General features: G+C 52.2%; 1 protein-coding gene across 5 annotated transcripts in view; it reads left to right on the top strand.

Moving 5' to 3' along the window:
- Positions 1-20377, top strand: part of Pde5a (phosphodiesterase 5A) — a 95448-nt gene that overhangs the window by 2107 nt on the left and 72964 nt on the right. For all 5 annotated transcript variants that reach the window (XM_047566450.1, XM_047566453.1, XM_047566451.1 and 2 more), the window contains exons 2-3: positions 11233-11821; positions 20288-20377. In XM_047566450.1, coding sequence (XP_047422406.1) covers positions 11233-11821; positions 20288-20377 — 679 coding nt within the window. The remainder of the gene's footprint in view (positions 1-11232; positions 11822-20287) is intronic.

Below are 20377 nucleotides of genomic sequence, written 5' to 3'. Positions count from 1 at the left end.
ACGGGTCAGCGCTGCCCACTCCCAGCTGCGGTAGTCACTTCGAGCGGAGCTCGAAGACTTAGAGGGGCCCAGGAGCCGGGCTGAGTAGAGCGTGTGGGAGGCGTTTAGTTAGATGATCGGCAGTGCCGAGAGTGAAACCAGTTTGCCCTTGGCCGTACATCAGCATGGGTCCCTGTCTTTGTTTACCTCTTGGAGTTGAAGACGCGGACCCGGGCTTTGTGGTGTGTTATTCGTCATAGATGAGGGCCCCTCACAGCAGAGCCACCACACTTTGAAAATGTCGCAGCGTTGTTACGATTCCTCCAGATGCTTTTTCTTCCAAGTGGTATAGGATTAAAATCCCAGTTCTCAAAATTAGGATACGCACTGTAAAATCTAGATCACTGACACTCCAGCCGCCCCCCCCCCCAGCCCCCAGTTAGGTTTTCTAAATAACAGTTGATGTTGGCAGTGGCAGACATTGTGTGTGTGTTGGGGGGGTCTTAATAGAAGAGTTCATGTTGAATACATGTTGGAAAATGAAACCTGCGATATTCTAGAGCCCCACAGGCCCTTAGGAGTTATGAATGCTGAGAGTTATCAGCATAAAGCATGCAATCTAAGGATTTTGGTGTAGGCAGAAGACCTTCATGAAATAGTATTCTAGTTTGGCTTTATACTCAATGTCATTAACTGCAGACTTTTAAAATAAGAATAAGAAATTGAATATTAGCTGGTTATAAACATGCAAACTACTAAGCACGTTGAGGTTAAAATTTTTAAGTTAGAAGTGCAGATCACTTTGTTTATGCTTGGTAAAATAAGAACTGTATGTGTGTTTGGGAAATTGATGAAACTGAACAATTCTGCAGAAACCTGTGGAATATTTTAAGATTTAAAATAAATTTATATTTTTTCGGATTGTCCATCTGTACCCAGGCTTGCCGCAGAACTATCTCTGCATTATTTAATTGTTGTCTTTGACATTTGCACATACCTCTGTGCTATCTGCAGACCAAATGACCTGCCTCCAGTGGGTTCTGGCATTCCTGAACTCTTTGCAAAACCTGTGAATTTTGGTTGTCCTTGAAAGTAGTCATGCTGTGTAATTACATTGTTTCCTGTAATTATCTTGAAATACAGACCTAAGCAGCTCATTAAAAACTATAGCTTCCAGCATGGAAATAGATGTTTTTAAGTAATCACAACCTGTAGATGTGACTTTGAGGGTGTCAGTTGAATAGGGCATAGCATTAATTGTTTGGCATAAAAACTAATTCGATTCTAGTGACTTGCATCTGGCAGGCGCCAGGCTTGCTCTTGTACACAGCTTGCTGTCCTGGGGTCTGGCACTGTCCACCTGGCCTTGCACTTTCAAGTGAAGCCAGCAGCTGCTCTGACTTCGACAGCATGTGAGAGTGGCCTCACCTTCCCCGAGTTATGAACAGCCCTGTGACCGTGGGTGAAGTTTTAGGTCAGTAGCACTGTGCAGTGACCTGGTTGACTTTTTATTGCTTTGTTTTGTACCAGGCAAAAGCTCAAGAGTATTTGACACATAATGGAAGTAGGAGATACTAAGTGAGGACAGCTTTTATGACAGCTTGGGTCGAAGTCCAGAAACAGAACCTCTCCACTCGCATGCAGCTTTCTGTGGCTTCCGTTCTACCTGGTGCTGCAGAGCTGTGCCGACTGGGTCATGTTCACAGGCCCTGCGTTTGGGATTCTTCTTTCTTTTTTCGTTGTCATTCTTTTCTCATTTCTAAAAGTTGTAGCATTTTTATTTGGAAGGCATTTACATTAAATTCAGATGATGGATATACAATAAATATTGCCCTCCCTTCTTAAAAATGATTGTTTCTATAATTAGATAGGAATATAAACATCTTCCACAGTGTTCAGACAAATGATCGGTCACACACATTCTGTTAGGCAAAGGCTTTTGTGAAGGGTTGATCTTATTTATAACATTCTATGCTGACCATTCTGGTGCAAAATGACCTTTGCTCCCTATGCTGTTTAATAAGCAGGGTGCACAGGGCCAGCTCCAAGTTGCCTCGATGGCTTCCGACCATGACCGAGGACGTGATTCTTCCTGCGTAGAGGAATCCACAGGCACCCTGGAAGTAGGCTTCCCATCGCCCTTTGCCTCTAGTGTTTTCAAAGTTCCAGATTCAGGCTGGTTTTGGAGCCTGACCCTGCATGAGCATGGTCCTTGAAACTGGAAGACACAGTGGGATGCCACTGACAGGGATGGGAGCTCGGGATCAGCCGTCTCCTCGGCGCAGCAGACTTAGACAGGCTTGCTGTAAAACGAAGAGCTCCTTTTTCTGGCTGCGATCTGAAGATCTGTAGAAGTTGCCAACGTGTTCATGGGGTAGTTTGCACAGCACTTCAGAATCAGGGAACTTTTTGCCTTTTGATTATGCTAGGCAACAAAATTTCCTGTTTGAATAATTCCACCTAAATTTGACTCTGGTTTCTAACATCATTTCTTTTAAAATACCTGAAACTTTTTTCAAATTGCCTGATGCCTGTGCCTCCACCCCTGGTCTGATGAAAGCGTGTATCTTAATAGGAAGCACTGGCTTCTCCAGAGTTGAGAACACCAATCAGCTTGGAGCTTTGAGCGAATGCCCATGTGCTGGGAGCGGGTTGCTTTTGTAGGTGGGAAGGCTAAACAGAACTCCTGGGCACTTCCTAGTTTATACTGCAAACCCTTCTGGACTTAGTCATCTAGTAAGCCTGTCCTGACTGAGTAGCAATTGTTTGCTCTCGGAGGTGACTGAAGGACAGAGCTCCTCCCGGGCAGGAGGCAGGAGGCATAGCGCGGTCAGCTCAGCCAGCTTAGCGTTGACCGGTGGCGGGGACCGAGAAGCAACTGCTCTGCATTCGGGGTGCAGACCAGCTCCTCGCAGGCCCTTCTGTGATGCTAGACCACTGCTCGGCTGTGGTTCCCTTGATGGTGTCACCTTGGTGGACATCTCAGGTTCTCAGGGGCAAGCCTGTGAGCTACATAACTGGGAAATAAGTTGAAGGAAGTATTTCCACATGAGTCACTCATTTGATATTTAGCTTTGAAATCTCATTCACCCTCTTGGTGTTCTCCTTGTGTTTTGAATCATATTACCATTTTTTAATAATGTAACTGCGTTGTCCATTTTCTCTGAATGTTAGGAATTTATATTTATTGCCAAACAAATGTTTAAGGCACATAAACAAACTGAGTGTTGAGCTGATCAGAATCATTTTGTTAAATATTCCAGGAAGGTTTTAGAAGCCTTTTTAAAAGACGAAGATTTCTCTGGCTTTTCGTTTGTAGTGAACACACTTTTTGAAGCCTTGTTTGCAATTGTTAACTTCTTTATTCTTTGGGAAAAGGAAGTCTTCCCTTAATTTTGAATCACAAAGCAATTTTTGCGAATTATCTTTTTGGAACAATTTTGTTATACCTTAATAATTGGGAGAGAAAAGATCCCCATTTGATCTCATATTCCAAGTGAGATTATACAAATTAATAGTAATCCCTCTCTGTTGAACACTTATGCTAAAGAAAGAAGAAAAGATCCTGGTCTTCTGAGCTGTTGAAGTAGAGCGTGCACATGTGTGCACTCATGCACACGTATGAACATAGATGCACACAGAGAGACATGCACACGCATGCACACACATGTGCACATGCATGCATACATGCACACACACGCGAGGCCTTTGACTTTAGAGTCAAAGGACAGCATACAATCCACTTTCTCAAAGTTAACAACCCGTCTCTGTTGAACAAAGACATTCTTATTATCTCCAGTAGAGCAGTCGGAAGCTCTTGGTCGTAAGTGACAGAACCATACAAAATTGACTCATATCACTGAAGTCTCCTGGAATTGACTTGGTTGTGAATTCAGCAGATCACATAATCTTGTCAAGATTCTCTTTATCTGCCTGCCTCTATCTATCCACCCTCTGCCCTTCCTTCCACCCATCTTCTATCCCACCTGTCTGTCTGTCCATTTGTGTACTCTTACCTGTCTGTCTGCGGTCCACTGTCTCTCCATCCATCCATGATCCATCCATCTTTGGGGCCTGCTCTGTGTTGGCTGTATTCTGTTGCTTTCTTCAGGTGCTGGGAAGGTTTCTTCTTGGCAAGCTTAGGTGAGCATTAAGCCTCTGGTATCAGAGGTGCATTCTTATTCATGTCAATACTCCCTAAATGACTCCGGCCTTGCTTGGGTCAGCTGCCCACCCTGTGCCAGTCCCTGTGACAAGGACTGCTGTGCCGGCCGGTCCCCTGTGGTGTGGTCTGTCCATCAGGGGTAGGGTCGGGATTCCCAGAAGAAAGCCATGAGGCAGACCCAGAAGTTCCCGATATCTTCTGTACCCAGGGCTGACTTCCTTTTGTTTTACTGTTAGTTGCATGTGGAATTTTTAGAATAAATAAAAGTAGGCATAATTTAGTCATAGTTACAGCATTTGTGCAACTCTAATGCCAAAATAAATTTTAAGTTAATTACGAACACGGTGGTAAGACCTCAGCTGAGAGCAGAGTGGCGGCCTGTGTTTGCTGCCTCCCTGGCAGGGTAAGGGTCCCACCTGTGGGGTCCGAGGGCCTTGTGGGTTAGCCTGTGAGACCAGCCTCTCCCGCGGGTGTCTGGACTATCACGGAGCTGTTGCAGCGTGGCGGACCGGCTTTGGGGTTTGCTGGGTGGGCAGCACAGCTGCATGTTTTATCTTCTCTCGAGCAGTGTCAGCCCCTGTGCAAAGATGAGGGCCGTTTTTCTAACGGCCACCCCAGCCATTCACGGCATGCTTCTGTCACCTGTTGTTGTTTTGATTACCACCAGTTTGAAAGCACAAAGGTAAAGTGTCTTCACAAATGACACCTGGATCTTCAGAACCTCCGTGTCTTGGACTCCTGGGATAGGGCGGAGGGAGGCCCATCTAGCCCTGCCTCTCCTACCTCTAAACTCAGAGCAAATCGACTCCCTTACTTGCTGCATCGATTTTAGTTACTCTTTTCTTTCAGTGGCAGTAGGTCTCCTCTCGGCAGCGTCTTTCACACCACGTGACTGTGAACAGAAACAACAGAGCCCTGTGGCCCTCCTGACTTCCAGTAGCATCATCACCCTAAGCCCATGTGAGCCGTTCTGCGTCTGGTTTATATTTGGTCCCAGCAAGCTGCTCAGATGTTTTCTCAGCTGGAGAAAACTCGAAATACTAAATAACTTCGGGCAGCGCGCTCACTTCCTCCCTGTGCCAGACCCAGGAAACCACTCCCTGTAACACCAAGGCAGAGACTCTGGAGGTTCAGGAGGTTTTGTTCAGTGCCCACCTACCGCCAATCTTCTGTTCGTCTAAACCATGCTTCTCGAAAGAGGAAGCTGGTACTTGACAGTGGTGCTTCTGCCCGACAGGCTGCCACCCTGCAGGACTAAGTGCCAGCAGTGCCCTCACGACCCCGAGGGTGCCTCTGCCCGTGTTTCCAGACGCCCCAAGCACTGGCACTGGTGCTGGGAGCCCCTCTCCCGAAGCCTTAGGCTTTGCTTCTATTTCTGGTGATTAAGGACCAGACTGGACAGAGCGCAGCTGCACGTCCAGAACCACCCTCCTAGGAGGACTACCAGCCTCGGGTTTGCCCTCTGGAGGCCGAGACGATGGCAGGTGGCCTTCTCCACCTGGGATCTTAGGACTTAAAGGAACCACGCATGTTCCCATACCTCCCTTACCTGTTGAGCGTGACTTGGTTTGTGGCGACATGCTGTGTCCTGCTTTGAGAATCTATGGCGCCTGCAGTACAGTCAGCGACTTTGGTATCACTCACTCATTCTGGTAAATGGGAACGTGAACAACGGAATAGAGATTTTATGACCTGCAGAATCTTTCTCAGGGTTAGATGGATTCTTATCAGTGGTTTGAAGAGAGCCCCTGGGGGCTTGTGTGAGGAGCTGGACGGGTCTGGAATGGGGATGCAGACCCGACAGTGTGTTCCCAGCTGTGCTACCACAAGAGCCTGTGTCCGGCCCAAGTTAGCCAACCTCAGCTTTAAGATGGGGGAGAGGGGGAAGGCAGACCAAGGGATTCCTGAACGAGTTCTAGAACTGCCTCAAGTTCAGCTCTTGGTTCTCACTGGGAGAGCAGAGTATCACCTTCTCAAGTTGAAGGGTTTCAGTCTGGGAAGTGGTTTTCCAAACGTGAATGTGGAGCCAAGTCAAATCATGCAAACAACATAATGAACACCGAGTAGAATAAGGATCCAGAGCAGGAAGATTAGCCAACATTTTTTGTGTGAGTTATTTTTGTGTTTTTCTATAGATAATTTTAGCAGATTAGCATGTGACCATTCCTTCTGGTCAGAAAATGTAGTGCACTCTGCAGTCTGGGTCCTGTGACTGATGAGGGGCATCGACGAGGGAGGAACGTGGTAGCATTTCAGGGGTGCGCTTGAGGACCTGAGTTCACCGTTGTGGGTTATTCAGGCCGCAGCCTTTGCCCAGCCTTGGCTGGTGTGGCTGAGGCTCCCTGGAATCTCTGCCCAACGCCAAGGGGCCTTGCTCTGTGCACCCTTGACGCTTGTGTCTTCTGCCTGCCTGGGAGTTTCCCCAGGAGACCAGTGAACTGAGTCTCCAGGCAGCCTGTGGCGCGTTCCTGTCCATTCGTCAAGATCGAAACGCTGCAGTGCAGAATCCGGCCATAAAATGTCACTGTGGCTCTCATTGTGGGCGGCTCTCTCATGGGCCACTCTGTCCTGGGTGGCTCTCCTGTGGGCCGCTCTCCCGTGGACAGCTTTCACGTGGGTGGCTCTCTTCCTGGACAGCTCTCCTCCAGGGGCCTGTTGGTGTTTCCTCACTTTGGTGTTAGCTTTGTCTTTGATGGTTTGGGGGGAGAGGTCCCCAAACATAATTTATTTCTGTAAAATAATAAACTTAAAAGAAAAATACGTTGCATTCTGGCATTTGTGTTTCTCAATCAAACCTTCAGCTCTGGGTCAGAAAATGATGTCATGTGTGAGTACAGTGATCTGTGTGGAGAGTCCCTGTTTTCTCAGTTTTAATTTGAAAAAATTATGTCGAAACAACTCTTTTTACTGTATGAAGGGCTTCTGTCAAATTGGTCCTTTTAAATTAGTGTCTTAAAGGAAGCAGTGGCTAACATTACTGAGTAGATTCTCTTAATTGAGAAGGCAATTGATTTCACAGCTAGGTCACACTCAGTAATTGGGCATCTCATGCATGGACACATGGTGCCGAGCGCTCCAGGCAGACTCGACGCTGGTACTTGGTGGTCATCTTTGTCTTTAGCACTTTTAAGGACCCCTGGGGTGATGCCGTGCCTGATTTTACAGAGTGTGAATAAGGTACCCAGCATCATTTCTTGGAGAGAAGAGGTCTGGGGTTGCACTGTGCCTCTGTCCCTTGTGCTGGGCGGGTGCTCAGGGTGTCTTCACGCAGGAGAGGCACAGGCCAGTGGACCCGGCAGTGGGATGCTGGTGCAGGAACTCGCCTCTCCCAGGGCCTCTCAGGTGCTCGCACGCTGCCGAAGGATGTGCCTGGAGATGTTGCCCGAGCAAGCGTAGCTTCCTCGTGTAATTTTAGAGTGTAGAAAGTGGGAAATCTCAAATGACATCTTAAAATAGAGTGGCTGAACACCCAGGTACTGGGCCATTACAATTGTATTTTTAGTATTAGAACAAAAATACCCTGAGTACAGTATATTTTCAAAGAATTCTTATCCTTTGATGGATTATTTTAGGCAAAGGTACAAGGCACATTAAACTAGTTCCATCTAATTAGTTGGTTCCATCTAATTATATTTTTAACTCACAAGGGTTATTAGGTTTATGTTAGAATTTTTCTTTGCTCTGTGATTTTTTTCTTTTCTTTTCCTGCTTTTCTGGAAGCCAAGATATTTTATTAAACTTAGACAAAATATTTCCATTATTTTTCCCTCTCAGAGTTATTTTTCCCTTTTGAGGCATCTAGAATATTGAAGGGGTACTTTAAGGCATTTCTGTCTCTTCCAAGTCTCGTTTTGTAAGAAGCACAAACAGGTCGACTTTGGTTAAAGCGCAGTTACTGCAAACAGAACCCTATGGACACAGTGCACATGTGTGTGTGCATGTATGTTCACAGGAACACCCGTGTGTGCATGTGACCATGTGCACAGGTGTGTGTTCACAGGAATCACAGCCCGTGTGTGTGTGCATGTGGCCATGTGCACAGGCATGTGTTCACAGGAATGCCTGTGTGTGTGTGTGCCCATATGTGGGCATATGTTCATGCACACAGGTATGTGTTCACAGGAATGCCCATGTGTGTGCATGTGTGTTCACAGGAATACTTGTGTGTGTGCATGTGCACATGGTTGTGTGCACTTGTGTGTGTGTTCACAGGAACGTCTGGGTGTTCATGCGGTGCTTGTGCAAGAGTGTTTACAGAAACGCCAGTGTGCACACTGTGCATGTTGTCGGTGTGTGTGGCACTTGTGTGGCTGTGGTGCTGGCTTCCCAGGGCCATTGGGGGCTTTATTCAGTGCTTCTTCCAAGGTCTCTGGACAATCAGCATGGGGAGGTACTGAGTCATCCAGATTTGAGGATGTTCCTAAAACACAGACTGTATGCTGTGGCCTCCTTTTCTGTGATGGGGTCATAACATCTTGATTCAAACTGAGAACTTGGCCAGGGACACTTTGCTTCTTCACTCAGGGGTGCCCTACAGTTCCTTCACTGTTTCAAAGTTACTTCCGACCAGTTTCCAAGAAGTTTACAGAATGCAAGATGAAGAAGCTCAGTGTGCAGAACTTACACTGTGCCAATACCCGTAGAATGATTGCTGTTGGGCACCATATAATTTGATCATTGATTGAGTGATTCCATCATTTTAAGAATGCAGACCCTTTTCATGCACTTTGCAAGTGGCATGCGGAGGATGCGACATGGAGTGTTTTATTTCCTTCGTGTGTGGACTCTCGACTTGTTCTTCGTTGAAACCCTTCAAGCTTCCACTCCCCGGATTCCCTCGATCCAGTGTTACCAGTCACAGTTGGCCAGGTCATCCCTCATTGTATGAAAGACCCCATGTCCACTGGCAGCTGGAGCTGCTGCAGCTTGGGGCAGCTAGTGTGGGCACCTGCTGGCTTTCCTGGCTTCTGCACCCAGGTTCTGACCTTGTCCTGAGGGCGCCGGGGCTGCTGTGCTGTGGGGAGCCTGGGGAAGAGACCGTGGTGAGCATTCTCAGTGGGCAGGTGTCCACACACAGTTCTTACCAAATGAGAGGGTCGAGCTGCTGGAGTCTTCCCTGAGTGGAACCTCCGGGCAAGCCCTCGGATCGGACCCAAGCTCGGAAGAGTCGAGATGCGAGGTCGACCGTGCTTGGGTTCCTTCCCTTCCTGGACTTGCACGCGTCTTTTGGGAGGTCATGCTCCTGTGGGAAGGGTCACTCGTGACCTGCATGCTCGTGGTGTGTAGCAAGCTCACACCAGGCCCCGGTAGTCCGCTCTGCCTGGGGCTCGTGAGATCCCGAATCTCTTGGGCGAGCCTCAGGAGTAAGCAGACAGCCTCTGCTCCTTACCCAGCCCTCTGCCCCCAGGGAGTGGGCACGCGGGAGATGGCAGGACCTGGCAGTCGTGAGCCTGTGCTCTCTGCCGTCTCCACCTGGCTTTGATCGTGACTTCTAGGGAAGAGTTTGAAAGGCGTCCATGTGCTTGGAGGTTGAGTGGTCTGCTGGAGGCCACTCCTGGCTTGTGACAGTGCGGCTGTTTGGGGTCTCCGTGGCCAGCCTAGCAAGCCCTGCTCACTGGCCTGGTTTTCTTGATTGAGGAGGGCCGGTGCCTTGAACTTGAAGGGCTGGGACTGTCAGCGTTTCCCCGGTTTATCCTCCCCGGAGGAAGACTGCTGCACTGGTCTCATGCTGAGGTTCGACCAGGCCTGGGAAAGCCCAGGCACTTCTAGCAGTTCACCGTTTTCCCTTTCGTAAGAAGAGGGCGGCTTGGTTCCCCAGCCCACACCCCCATGCCCAGCTATGGAATCTATTATACGGTAGGGTTTTGAGGGCCAAATACAAGAACTGGATTTAAAGAGAAATGTTATGCTCTAGTTTTACCATGACTTACTAAACCAAGAACTCTGAAGAGCTCTGGTTATCGTGTGCAGGATCACAGTGTGGGCGGCCTCTGCTCTCCGTGATAAAGTAGTACCGTGGTCGCCTGGGGCTGTTGGTGTGCTGCGGGGAACGTGGAACGTACCTTTTCTTTGTTGTCTGTCAGCCAAGGATTCCAGCTAGAAGACTGGAGTGGCCAGAGGTCGTACAGGTCAGGGCCCCAGTTAAGCTGAGAATCCCACATACCTGGAACCCAGTCCTCGCGTCCTGCTCTGCTGTGCGCTGAGCCCACGGCCTGAGACGACTCTCGACGCTCGTTTTACATTCCTTTCAGCGCAGTGCCTTCGATATATAAAATACAACCCAGTTTCAGAGCACGGCGGTCACTTAAGGACACCGTCCTGGGGAGTCCCTGCTCTCTGATCCTTGGGGACCTGCTGCCATGTCTCCTGTGGGAGCAGGCTGTGTGGCTGGCCCTGCCCCTGCAGGCCCTCTGCCCAGCTGATCTTGGCTCTAGTTCAGTGGGTTTCTGGGGGCCATCTTCGTGGCTGGTGTTGGTGTCCCCAGAACGTGCACCTCCTGTTCTCAGCACCGGGCCCAGGACTCTGCTGTGGTCCTGCTCTGCCCTCCCGCTGTAGAAGGGCTTGGCTCAACCCTGTAGGTCAGCCTGGTCATTCAGAAAGCCGTAGGGTCAGGGTTGGCCTCTCCAGAGTTAGAAACGTGCTGATGTTTTCTTCAGTGTCTGTAGTGGCATGTTTTTCTGAGCTCCCTCAAGTCAAAAAAGAGAAGGAAAGTCACAGTGTGTCCTAGGCACAGCAGTGACCACTGGGCCAGAACTTCCCCGCCGTTTCTTGAATCCCACCGGTTCCTTTTCCTTTGTGTGGACATGTTTGGGCGAACCCTGGTCTTGCCCTCCCTAGGCACATGCTCTGTCCACCTGTGGAGACTGGGCAGGTCGGACCGGCAGCCACCCGGGGGGCCTCCGGGTGGGAGGGGTTAGCCGGCCTCCCGTGGGGGCAGGTGCCGGGTCTCGTCGCTGTACGGACAGGGCCTGCCTTGCGCTTTGTTCACAGGGCAGGCTCTGGGGCGAGGGCCCTTCTTCCCCAGGCCCGGATCTGAGGACGTTGGCCGCGCCCTCCCCCAGCCTAATGTGTGTGCCTGTCCTTCCCAGGGAGATGGTCAACGCGTGGTTTGCTGAGAGAGTGCACACCATCCCGGTGTGCAGGGACGGCGTCCGAGGCCACCCCGAGTCCTGCGCCTGCCCCTCGCCGCAGAGCCCGCGTGCAGACAGCAGTGCCCCTGGGACGCCCGCCAGGAAGATCTCTGCCTCGGAGTTCGACCGGCCCCTCAGGCCCATCCTGGTCAAGGACTCCGAGGGCACCGTGAGCTTCCTGTCCGACTCGGGGAAGCCGGAGCAGATGCCTCTCACCCCGCCACGCTTTGACAGTGACGACGGCGACCAGTGCTCCAGGCTGCTGGAGCTGGTGAAGGACATCTCCAGTCACCTGGACGTCACGGCCCTGTGCCACAAGATCTTCCTGCACATCCACGGGCTCATCGCGGCCGACCGCTACTCCCTGTTCCTCGTGTGCGAGGACAGCGGCAACGACAAGTTCCTGGTCAGCCGCCTCTTCGACGTGGCGGAGGGGTCCACGCTGGAGGAGGCCTCCAACAGCTGCATCCGCCTGGAGTGGAACAAGGGCATCGTGGGGCACGTGGCCGCGCTGGGCGAGCCCCTGAACATCAAGGACGCCTACGAGGTGGGTGGGCGGGCGGCGGCGGGAGGGGCGTGGCTGCGGGCGGCCAGCAGGTGGTGGCCTTCCCACCGCCCAGGCCCAGGGGCAGGAACTGCCCGCCTTTCAAGTGCCAGAGCGCCTCCCAGGGTGTCTGGAGAGTTGGGCTGAGGGGAACTGACCTGTCCTTCTTAGGGGCAGCGAGAGGGGACGCATCCTGTCGTTGTCTCCTCCCGCTTACCAGATTCTGTGCCGTCTCTACCTGACTCAGATTCTCCCGAGGTTCCAACGTGGTAGGTGTGGACACTGTCCACCCGCCAGCCCACCCTGGGTCTTTCCTCATTCGTTCAAGTGATCATATCCATCCGTTCAAAGCCCTGTTGATAATCTGATCTGATTTTCTTTCCTTCCACTCCTTTATTTTTTTTAAACAAACTTATGAATGTCTTTTTGAATATAGAGATTTTTGCTCTAGGGTATTTCAATGAAAAACCTTGATAGTTCTGATTTTGCAATGGCAATTCACAGACCTTTATGGATTTAAAGATTAAAGGCTAAGAGTTGTCAAATTTCCCATTGAAAATGGTCCCTGTGAGGAATGTTTCTTGAGCAGGGCTTCTTGATTGACACTGCCTGCTTATGGTGCAGCGTGGTGGAGGAGGTTCCATCTCTCTGCTGTGCACACTCTGAGGTCACCCTGGGGCCTCCTGCTGCCCTGTGGATTCGAGGGTTCAGATGGTTGCTCTTACCTGCAGCCCTGGTGCCTCCTGCCGTGCCTGCAGATAAGTCCTACTACACTGGTTGGGTGGAATAAACAGGATTTCTAGCAAAGTCCCAGCTTCACGTGGCAAAGAAGGTGTGAGAAGCATCGCAGGGCCTTGCAGCCGTGGGAACGGTTCCTCATGGACACTGCGTGGGCCCGGAGAGCACATGGGACTTTAGTAAGGGGCCATGTGCCTGCTGGTCCAGAGGTGGAGAAGCTGCGGGAGAGTCAGGGACGTGGTGCCAGGAAATGCTGGGTTCCTGCAGAGGAGACCCTAAGTGCCTGTGGGGGCTGGGGTCTGGACAGCCGGGCGGAGGAAGGAACACAGATTCAGAGTCCACAGGAGAGGCTGGAGATGCTTTGGAGGGGCCCAGATGAGTTTTCCTGTCTGAAGAGGAAATAATTAGGAGGATACTAGAAGCCATGAGAACAGTGGACAGCCCCAAGGTGAGGAAGCAGGGATCCGACCTGGGTGCTGCCTGAAAGGTCCGTGGGAATGGATCAGGTCAGGGGGGAGCCATGGCCACTGGTGGGAGAGAGAAGAGAGGGGAAAGGATGGGGCGGCTGGACTTTGAAGTACAGTGGTAGAGCCGTTGGGAGCTGAGGGCAGGTTGGTGTGATGGACCCACCAGGTGTTTTCAGACTCCCTCTGGCTTGAGCAGCTATCGTGCACCTCCGTTCTCTTGAAGAGTTGCTGGTCTTCAGGGGCTGAGCAGGTGTCGTGCACCTCCGTTCTCCTGAAGACTTGGTGGTCTTCAGGAACTGAGCAGGTGTCGTGCACCTCCGTTCTCCTGAAGACTTGGTGGTCTTCAGGGGCTGAGCAGCTGTCGTGCACCTCCGTTCTCTTGAAGACTTGGTGGTCTTCAGGGGCTGAGCAGCTGTCGTGCACCTCCGTTCTCTTGAAGAGTTGCTGGTCTTCAGGGGCTGAGCAGCTGTCGTGCACCTCCGTTCTCCTGAAGACTTTCTGGTCTTCCCGAGACGTCTGCTTGACCCCTCTGGGGTGTGGCAGAATCCAGGAGGGGAATGGAGGACACAGCTGAAGGACTGGCAGGTTTGAGAATTCCCTTCCACTCTCCAGTGCAGGGGTTGCGGGCGCCAGAAGTGCTTACCTTTTCTCCATCTTTGCTGACGAGGCCTTTGACTCTTTTCCTGGTCCTCACGTCTCCAGCCCTGATGGGTCTTCACTCACATACATTTTATTTAACCTGTTCACCATCTTTGAAGTTTTGACAGCATCTTTTTGTTTTGCAATTCATAATGGCCAATAATGGTGCTGCCATCTAACAGGACTGTGGCCTTGACTTACTGTGCCCCAGGCTGGCAAGTTGTGGGGAAGTCACTGAGCCTCACCCACGACTTGAATAATCAAAATACAATCTTGAGGGTTTTTTTTTTTTTTTTTTTTTTTTGGTACTGGAGATTGAACCCAAGGGAGCTCTGCCACTGAGCTGCATCCCCAGTCCTCTCCATTCTTTAATTTTGAGACAGGGTCTTGCTAAGTTGCTGAGTCTGCCCTTGAATTTACAATCCTCCTGCCTCAGTCTCCCGAGCTAATGGGATTATGATCTTGGGTCACCAAGTCCGGCCAGTCTCATAGTCTTTCGTGAGAGTTGTCAGATTATGAAAATACAGTCTAAAGTATTCTGAGCCCTAATTCTTTTGACCTGCAGCTGTACAAGGGCACTTTGTAGCAGTATTCCTTGAACTTACCTGACCATAGAACCTTTTAAAGGTTGTGCTAGAGCAATGGAAAAACAAGAAGTGACCATGAAATGGAATAGTGTTCAGACTGAAGGCAAGAATCAAAGAAATGGTCTCAGATCAATTGTAAGAAATTATCAATATTTGGTTCACTTTTTCAAGCTCATATCAGAAAATGATATAAAATGGCACAGACTTGGAAATGCAGCTGTTATATTACTGATAAAATAACACACATCGCAGCAGCTTCAGACCAGATCCACCCCTCGGTCTGAGTCCGTGGTAGTGGGTGCACTGCCCCCTCCACCGCCCACCAGCTGGGCAGTGCTGGCTGTGGCAGGGCCGACTGCAGGGAGAAGACCTTTGAGCTTGTCGACGGGATGGTGACAGTGTCAGGCGCAGGAGAGGCTCTCGGGGAGCCAGGGGCAGGCGTGCCTGGCCTTCTCCGCTGCGCGGAGCCTGAGCCGCCCAGAGGTCCCGGCCTCAGGGTCCCACTAGTGAGTGACTGAGGTGGACTCACGCTTCCTTCTCAGCGAGGACCTCGACCGCGTGCCCGTTGTCTTGCCTCTTGGTCACCTGTCAGTGGGGAACGGCGCCCCAGCGTCTCTGTCTTGCTCTCCTGGGACCTCTCAGAGGGCGCCGGCAGCTGTTTCAAGGGACGTCCTCCGCGCATAGACTCAAGCTGGGCCATGGATGTTGATGTGGAGACCCTGTTTGGTTCTCCAGCACCAATTCTCAATTCTGACGCACCTTGAAGTTGGCGGAGACCCTGCTTGTCTCCAGGCCTCTCCCCAAGTGGGATCCCCAGGCTACCGGCCCCCCAACTGACTGCCGCTCGGGGCTTCCCACGGCCCTTGGGGTCGGCTCGCAGAACTCAGGGAGGCTGTCCACTGCAGGGGCAGTGCTGTCCCAGAGGCTGTGCCGACAAGCAGCCAGGTGGAGGAGGTGGCCGCAGGGTACAGGGCTCCCCGGCCACTCGCCAGCCCCCGGCTCCCAGCCCACTCTGCGTTCTCACCGAGGCTTCATGACCCGGACGTGACAGGTTAGACCATTGGCCACCAGGTCGTCTGCAGCCCGGCCGCCTTCCTCCCCAGCGGCCGGGGCAGACCGGGTGTTCCACGCCGCGGCTTGCCTGGCGGGGTTTCCTGGTACTCCGCCCCATGCCAAGGCTCTCTGAGGCTTCCGCTCACCCCGCACCCAGTGAGTCATCTCTTCAGCATGGACGTGGGTCTGGTTGGAAGAGAGTTGCCAAAATACAGAACCACACCTTTCACGGGGCAGTCCCCGCAGCGCAGAAGGAGTCTGTGCCTCTGCGGACGGGACGAGGCCCGGCTGGCTCTTCTCTGGCATTCTGTGGGCCTCCGCGCGTCTTCTCCAGAGGTACAAGGTGTACCTGGTACCTGTGACGTCGGATCTGGCCATGGAGTCACATGTGTGGGCCTCCACCCATCTCCTCACTCATGGCTCTTTTAATGACCTGGGCTCTGATGGCCATTGTCCACTGTGGAGCCCAGCTGTGTCAGGTCTGCTGGCTCCGGTGTCCTCGTCAGTTCTCTCCTCCTTTTGGGTGTTTCCCCGCTTTCTGGCTCTTGCAGACATTTGAGGCCTGTCTTGTTCTTTCCCTCTGTAGCCCTGGAACTGGTCTTTGTTTTCAGGGGACCTGGTTCCGTCAGGGCAGGGAATGGTGTGGGGAGACCAAGATGGCGGCCCTAGACGTGCTGGTGGTTCCTGGCTCCTGCTCACCACTGTGGGTGTGTCTGCTGACACTAGAAAAAGACATGAAGCTCCAGTCACACTGTGTCTCTCCCCTGTGTCTCTGCTCACTGTGTGAATGACGGCCAGTCCACACCAATGCCTCCAACTGCAGCCCAGCCTGGGGTGCGTCCCTTCCTCCTCCTCCTCTCCAGAGGAAGGTGGGGCTCCCTCCTTCTCATGCACTCACATTTCTGCACAAGCCAGTTCCTACCCCTGCCCTCCGAGGGCCCTGCCCCTGCCCCTTCAGGCTGTAGAACCCTTAGGACGTCTGGTACCTGGTGCCAACAGACGCAGGTTCCATTTATCTGAAAGTGCCGTCGTTTACCCGTGTTTTTGAAGGACATTTTCACTGCCCACAGTTCTCAGCTGATGGCATTTCTGTCAGTCAGTACTTTGAAAGGGTTTCCTCTTTGTTCCTGCCTGTTTTTCTCAGGGGTGTCCAGTCTCCTTTGTATCATGTGCCCTGCGGGCTTCTCCCTGTGTGTTGTTCTCACACCAGGCGAACACGTTGAAGGTCTTCACCAGCTTTGGGGACTTCTCTGTCGCTGTCTGAGTACCCTTTGGCTGCTTTCTCTTGGGACTCCAAAGCACTTGATCCTGCCCCTGAAGCACCGAGCCCTACCCTTCTCGTGTCGTCCCGCGAGGTCCCTCTGGACAGGTGCTTCCTCTCCGTCTGCCTTCAGCCCCGGGACCCCGTTTCTGTCTCCAGTCTGCTCATTCATCAGTGAACTTTTTGTTTTACACACTCTGTTTTTGGTCCTAGAGTCTCCATTCAGCTCTTTCCTTCGTTTCCCTTTCTTTGCAGAGATTCCCACGTGCTCACTAGTGCTCTGGGTTGAGTCCTTACATGCGCTCACATGGCTGCTTCAAAGCCCTGGACTGTGGAGTCTGACATCTGGTGGTCCCGGGGTCATTTTCTGTTGCCTCATGGTCTCTCTGTGTGGTTGTGGTTTCCTGTTTCTCCGCGTGGACCGTGACTCTTGATGGTGTGCTGGACACTGCGTATCCAAGGGGAGTAGCCACTCATGCTTCTGCTACCCTGCCCTATTATTTCTCAGCCTCAGCTCGGCATTTCTGTTCTGCTTTACAAATTCCAGCCACTTCAGAGGGTAGAGCTCTGAAGTTCTTTTTGGAACCCTTGGTCCACTTGGGCAGCACTGACTTTCTCCAGGACAGGAAGCTGCCCAGGCACAAAGCTGGGTGCTACCAGGTGAGCACGTGTCTGCCCCTCTGCCTCCCTGTGGCTTTGTGGAGGATGGTGGCCGTCTTCTTAGGAGGGCAAGCCCAGTACCAGTGAGTGCAGCCTGGCATGGCAAGTGGACATCCAGCTGCTCCTGTCTGCTGCGATCTCGAACGGTCACAGCAGGGACGACGATGGTAGTCATGTTCCGCTTTCTCTGTCTTTTCCCTGGACCTGGAGGAGTGAGAAATCCCTGTGTGTCCTGCCTCTGCACTGGCCTCCTTGTTAGGGGAACCCTCCCTTGCAGTGCCGGGAATTTGGAACGTCACTGAGAATGAACTTGATGGGTGTGTTTCGTCCCCCCACCCCGGGGAAGGGTGACATCAGGATTGCCGTTGACACAGAAAGCTGTGAGTGTCGTTCTGATTTCCACGTCCAGCTCTGCTGCTTTGATTGGGTTACGTCTCCGCTTGTAAAGTGGTCTCACGGTTCCAGTCTCGGTTGCAGTGGACTGCAGAAGGTGCATGCTCATCCTCATTCTATCAGTTTGTAAAGCGATCTGCTCTTGGTCAGTCATCGTTCACTTCTGTCATTCCTCCGTCCCAGGACCTGCTTTCCTTCCCCGTGCAATCTGAAGATGTCTCAATATCTAAAGATAAATAAGAACTAATTTATAAGAAATATTTAGCTGAGGCCTCTGTGTGTCTTCATCAATATAATCTTGAGCATGTTTGAAAAATAAGCAAAAGCGAAGTGTGTATAATATTCTGTGATTTTATAACTTTTCTTTTGAAATTATCTCTAAAGCCTAGCGTGGCCTCTCGGAGGAAAACTGACCTCATTTCTGACCCTGTTTGGTGGATGCTCATGCATTGGCCCACCCCATCCACAGCTCTGTCTGGATTAAGACTTCAGATTAAGATAAAGAAAACGGGAGTGGCCCTCAGAGGACCAGGTTTCCCAGCGTGGGTCTGCCATGTTCTTGGGAGAAACTGCAGGTGCAGAGTTGGGAGCCCTTCTAGGGCCATGCTGAGGAGTGGGCCGCGGGGGGCTGTGTTCCGCAGGTCTGCTTCTGTTCCACTCTCACCCATGCCTGTGTATCTGTGGGTTTCCTTCACTGGTTTGGCCTGATGAGCTCAAAGTGATCGCACTGGATAACCATAGTGTCGTCTGACAGCGAATTCCCTCCCAGAGTCTGCAGCCAAATTTTAGGTCTTCCCAGTCTGAAGCTTAATGGAGAGAATGACTTCTGCCTCCCTTTCCTTGACCCACATGCAGCACTTCACACCACCACGAGGTCTTGGTCATCCTCAGAGGTGCACCATGTGCTTTGTGAAAGGGGAAGGGGACTCTGAAGAGTTGTTTAACTAACGAGTCCACACTTTTTTTTTTTTTTTTTTGCACATACAGAAAGTTTGATTCTCATGAGCCCTTGAGGTAGAGGCCCGGAAGGCCAGCGAGAGCAGCCTCTGCAGAAGAGGTCAGGGCTGGCTCTGGAGCCTGCGGGTCCTAGGGGCCTTCCAGAGCCACGCTCTCTGTGGGCAGCACAGCAAAGCCAGGCCACGAGACAGCAGGGACGGCAGGTTGTGTCACACAGGTGACAGGCGGGGACAGCAGGTTGTGTCACACAGGTGACGGGCGGGAGCAGCAGGTTATGTCACACAGGTGACGGGCAGGGGTGGCAGGTTGTGTCACACAGGTGACAGGCGGGGACAGCGGGTTGCCCCACAGGTGACGGGCGGGGACAGCAGGTTGTGTCACATAGGTGACAGTCGGGGACAGCAGGTTGTCACACAGGTGACGGGCGGGGACAGCAGGTTGTGTCACAGAGGTGACGGGCGGGGACAGCAGGTTGTGTCACATAGGTGATGGGTGGGGACGGCAGGTTGTGTCACACAGGTGACGGGCGGGGACGGCAGGTTGTGTCACAGAGGTGACGGGCGGGAGCGGCAGGTTGTGTCACACAGGTGACGGGCGGGGACGGCAGGTTGTGTCACAGAGGTGACAGGCGGGGATGGCAGGTTGTCACAGAGGTGACGGGCGGGGACGGCGGGTTGTCACACAGGTGATGGGCGGGGACGCCAGGTTGTCACACAGGTGACGGGCGGGGGCGGCAGGTTGTGTCACAGAGGTGACGGGCGGGGACAGCAGGTTGTGTCACAGAGGTGACGGGCGGGAGCGGCAGGTTATGTCACACAGGTGACGGGCGGGGACGGTGGGTTGTCACACAGGTGATGGGTGGGGACGGCAGGTTGTGTCACACAGGTGATGGGCGGGGACGGCAGGTTGTGTCACACAGGTGACGGGCGGGGACGGCAGGTTGTGTCACAGAGGTGACAGGCGGGGATGGCAGGTTGTCACAGAGGTGACGGGCGGGGACGGCGGGTTGTCACACAGGTGATGGGCGGGGACGGCAGGTTGTCACACAGGTGACGGGCGGGGACGGTGGGTTGTCACACAGGTGACGGGCAAGGACAGCGGGTTGTCACACAGGTGACGGGCGGGGACAGCAGGTTGTGTCACACAGGTGATGGGCGGGGACAGCGGGTTGTCACACAGGTGATGGGCGGGGACAGCGGGTTGTCACACAGGTGACGGGCAGGGACAGCGGGTTATCACACAGGTGACGGGCAGGGACAGCAGGTTGTCACGCAGGTGACAGGCGGGGACAGCGGGTTGTCACACAGGTGACGGGCGGGGACAGCAGGTTGTGTCACACAGGTGATGGGCGGGGACAGCAGGTTGTCACACAGGTGACGGGTGGGGACAGCAGGTTGTGTCACAGCTGCCCCTTTTTCCTGGATTGTGAGGCTATCTAAATAATATTTTTAATTTCCTTTCTTTTTTAAAGTCTTTGTTTTAAATTTTGTTCTTGTTGGTTTCTTATACACACTAGATGCTAAAAAGCCCTTGAATTCATCTTTGTCAGGTAATGGCAGTGTTTATGAGATTTTCAGCCTGCTGTGATGATAATGTCGTTACTCCCTGCAGCAGCCAAGTCCACGGCTGGATTTCTCTGATCTAATAAATTAGCAAAATCCCATCAGTCTTTGTACAGGTCAGTCATCAAATTTAATTTCTTTTTCCTTCCTAGGATCCCCGGTTCAATGCCGAAGTTGACCAAATCACAGGCTACAAGACACAAAGTATCCTTTGTATGCCAATTAAAAATCACAGGGAGGAG

This window comes from Sciurus carolinensis, chromosome 10 (assembly GCF_902686445.1).
Source record: "Sciurus carolinensis chromosome 10, mSciCar1.2, whole genome shotgun sequence".
NCBI lineage: Eukaryota > Metazoa > Chordata > Mammalia > Rodentia > Sciuridae > Sciurus > Sciurus carolinensis.
This window is presented reverse-complemented; position numbering and strand designations above follow the sequence as displayed.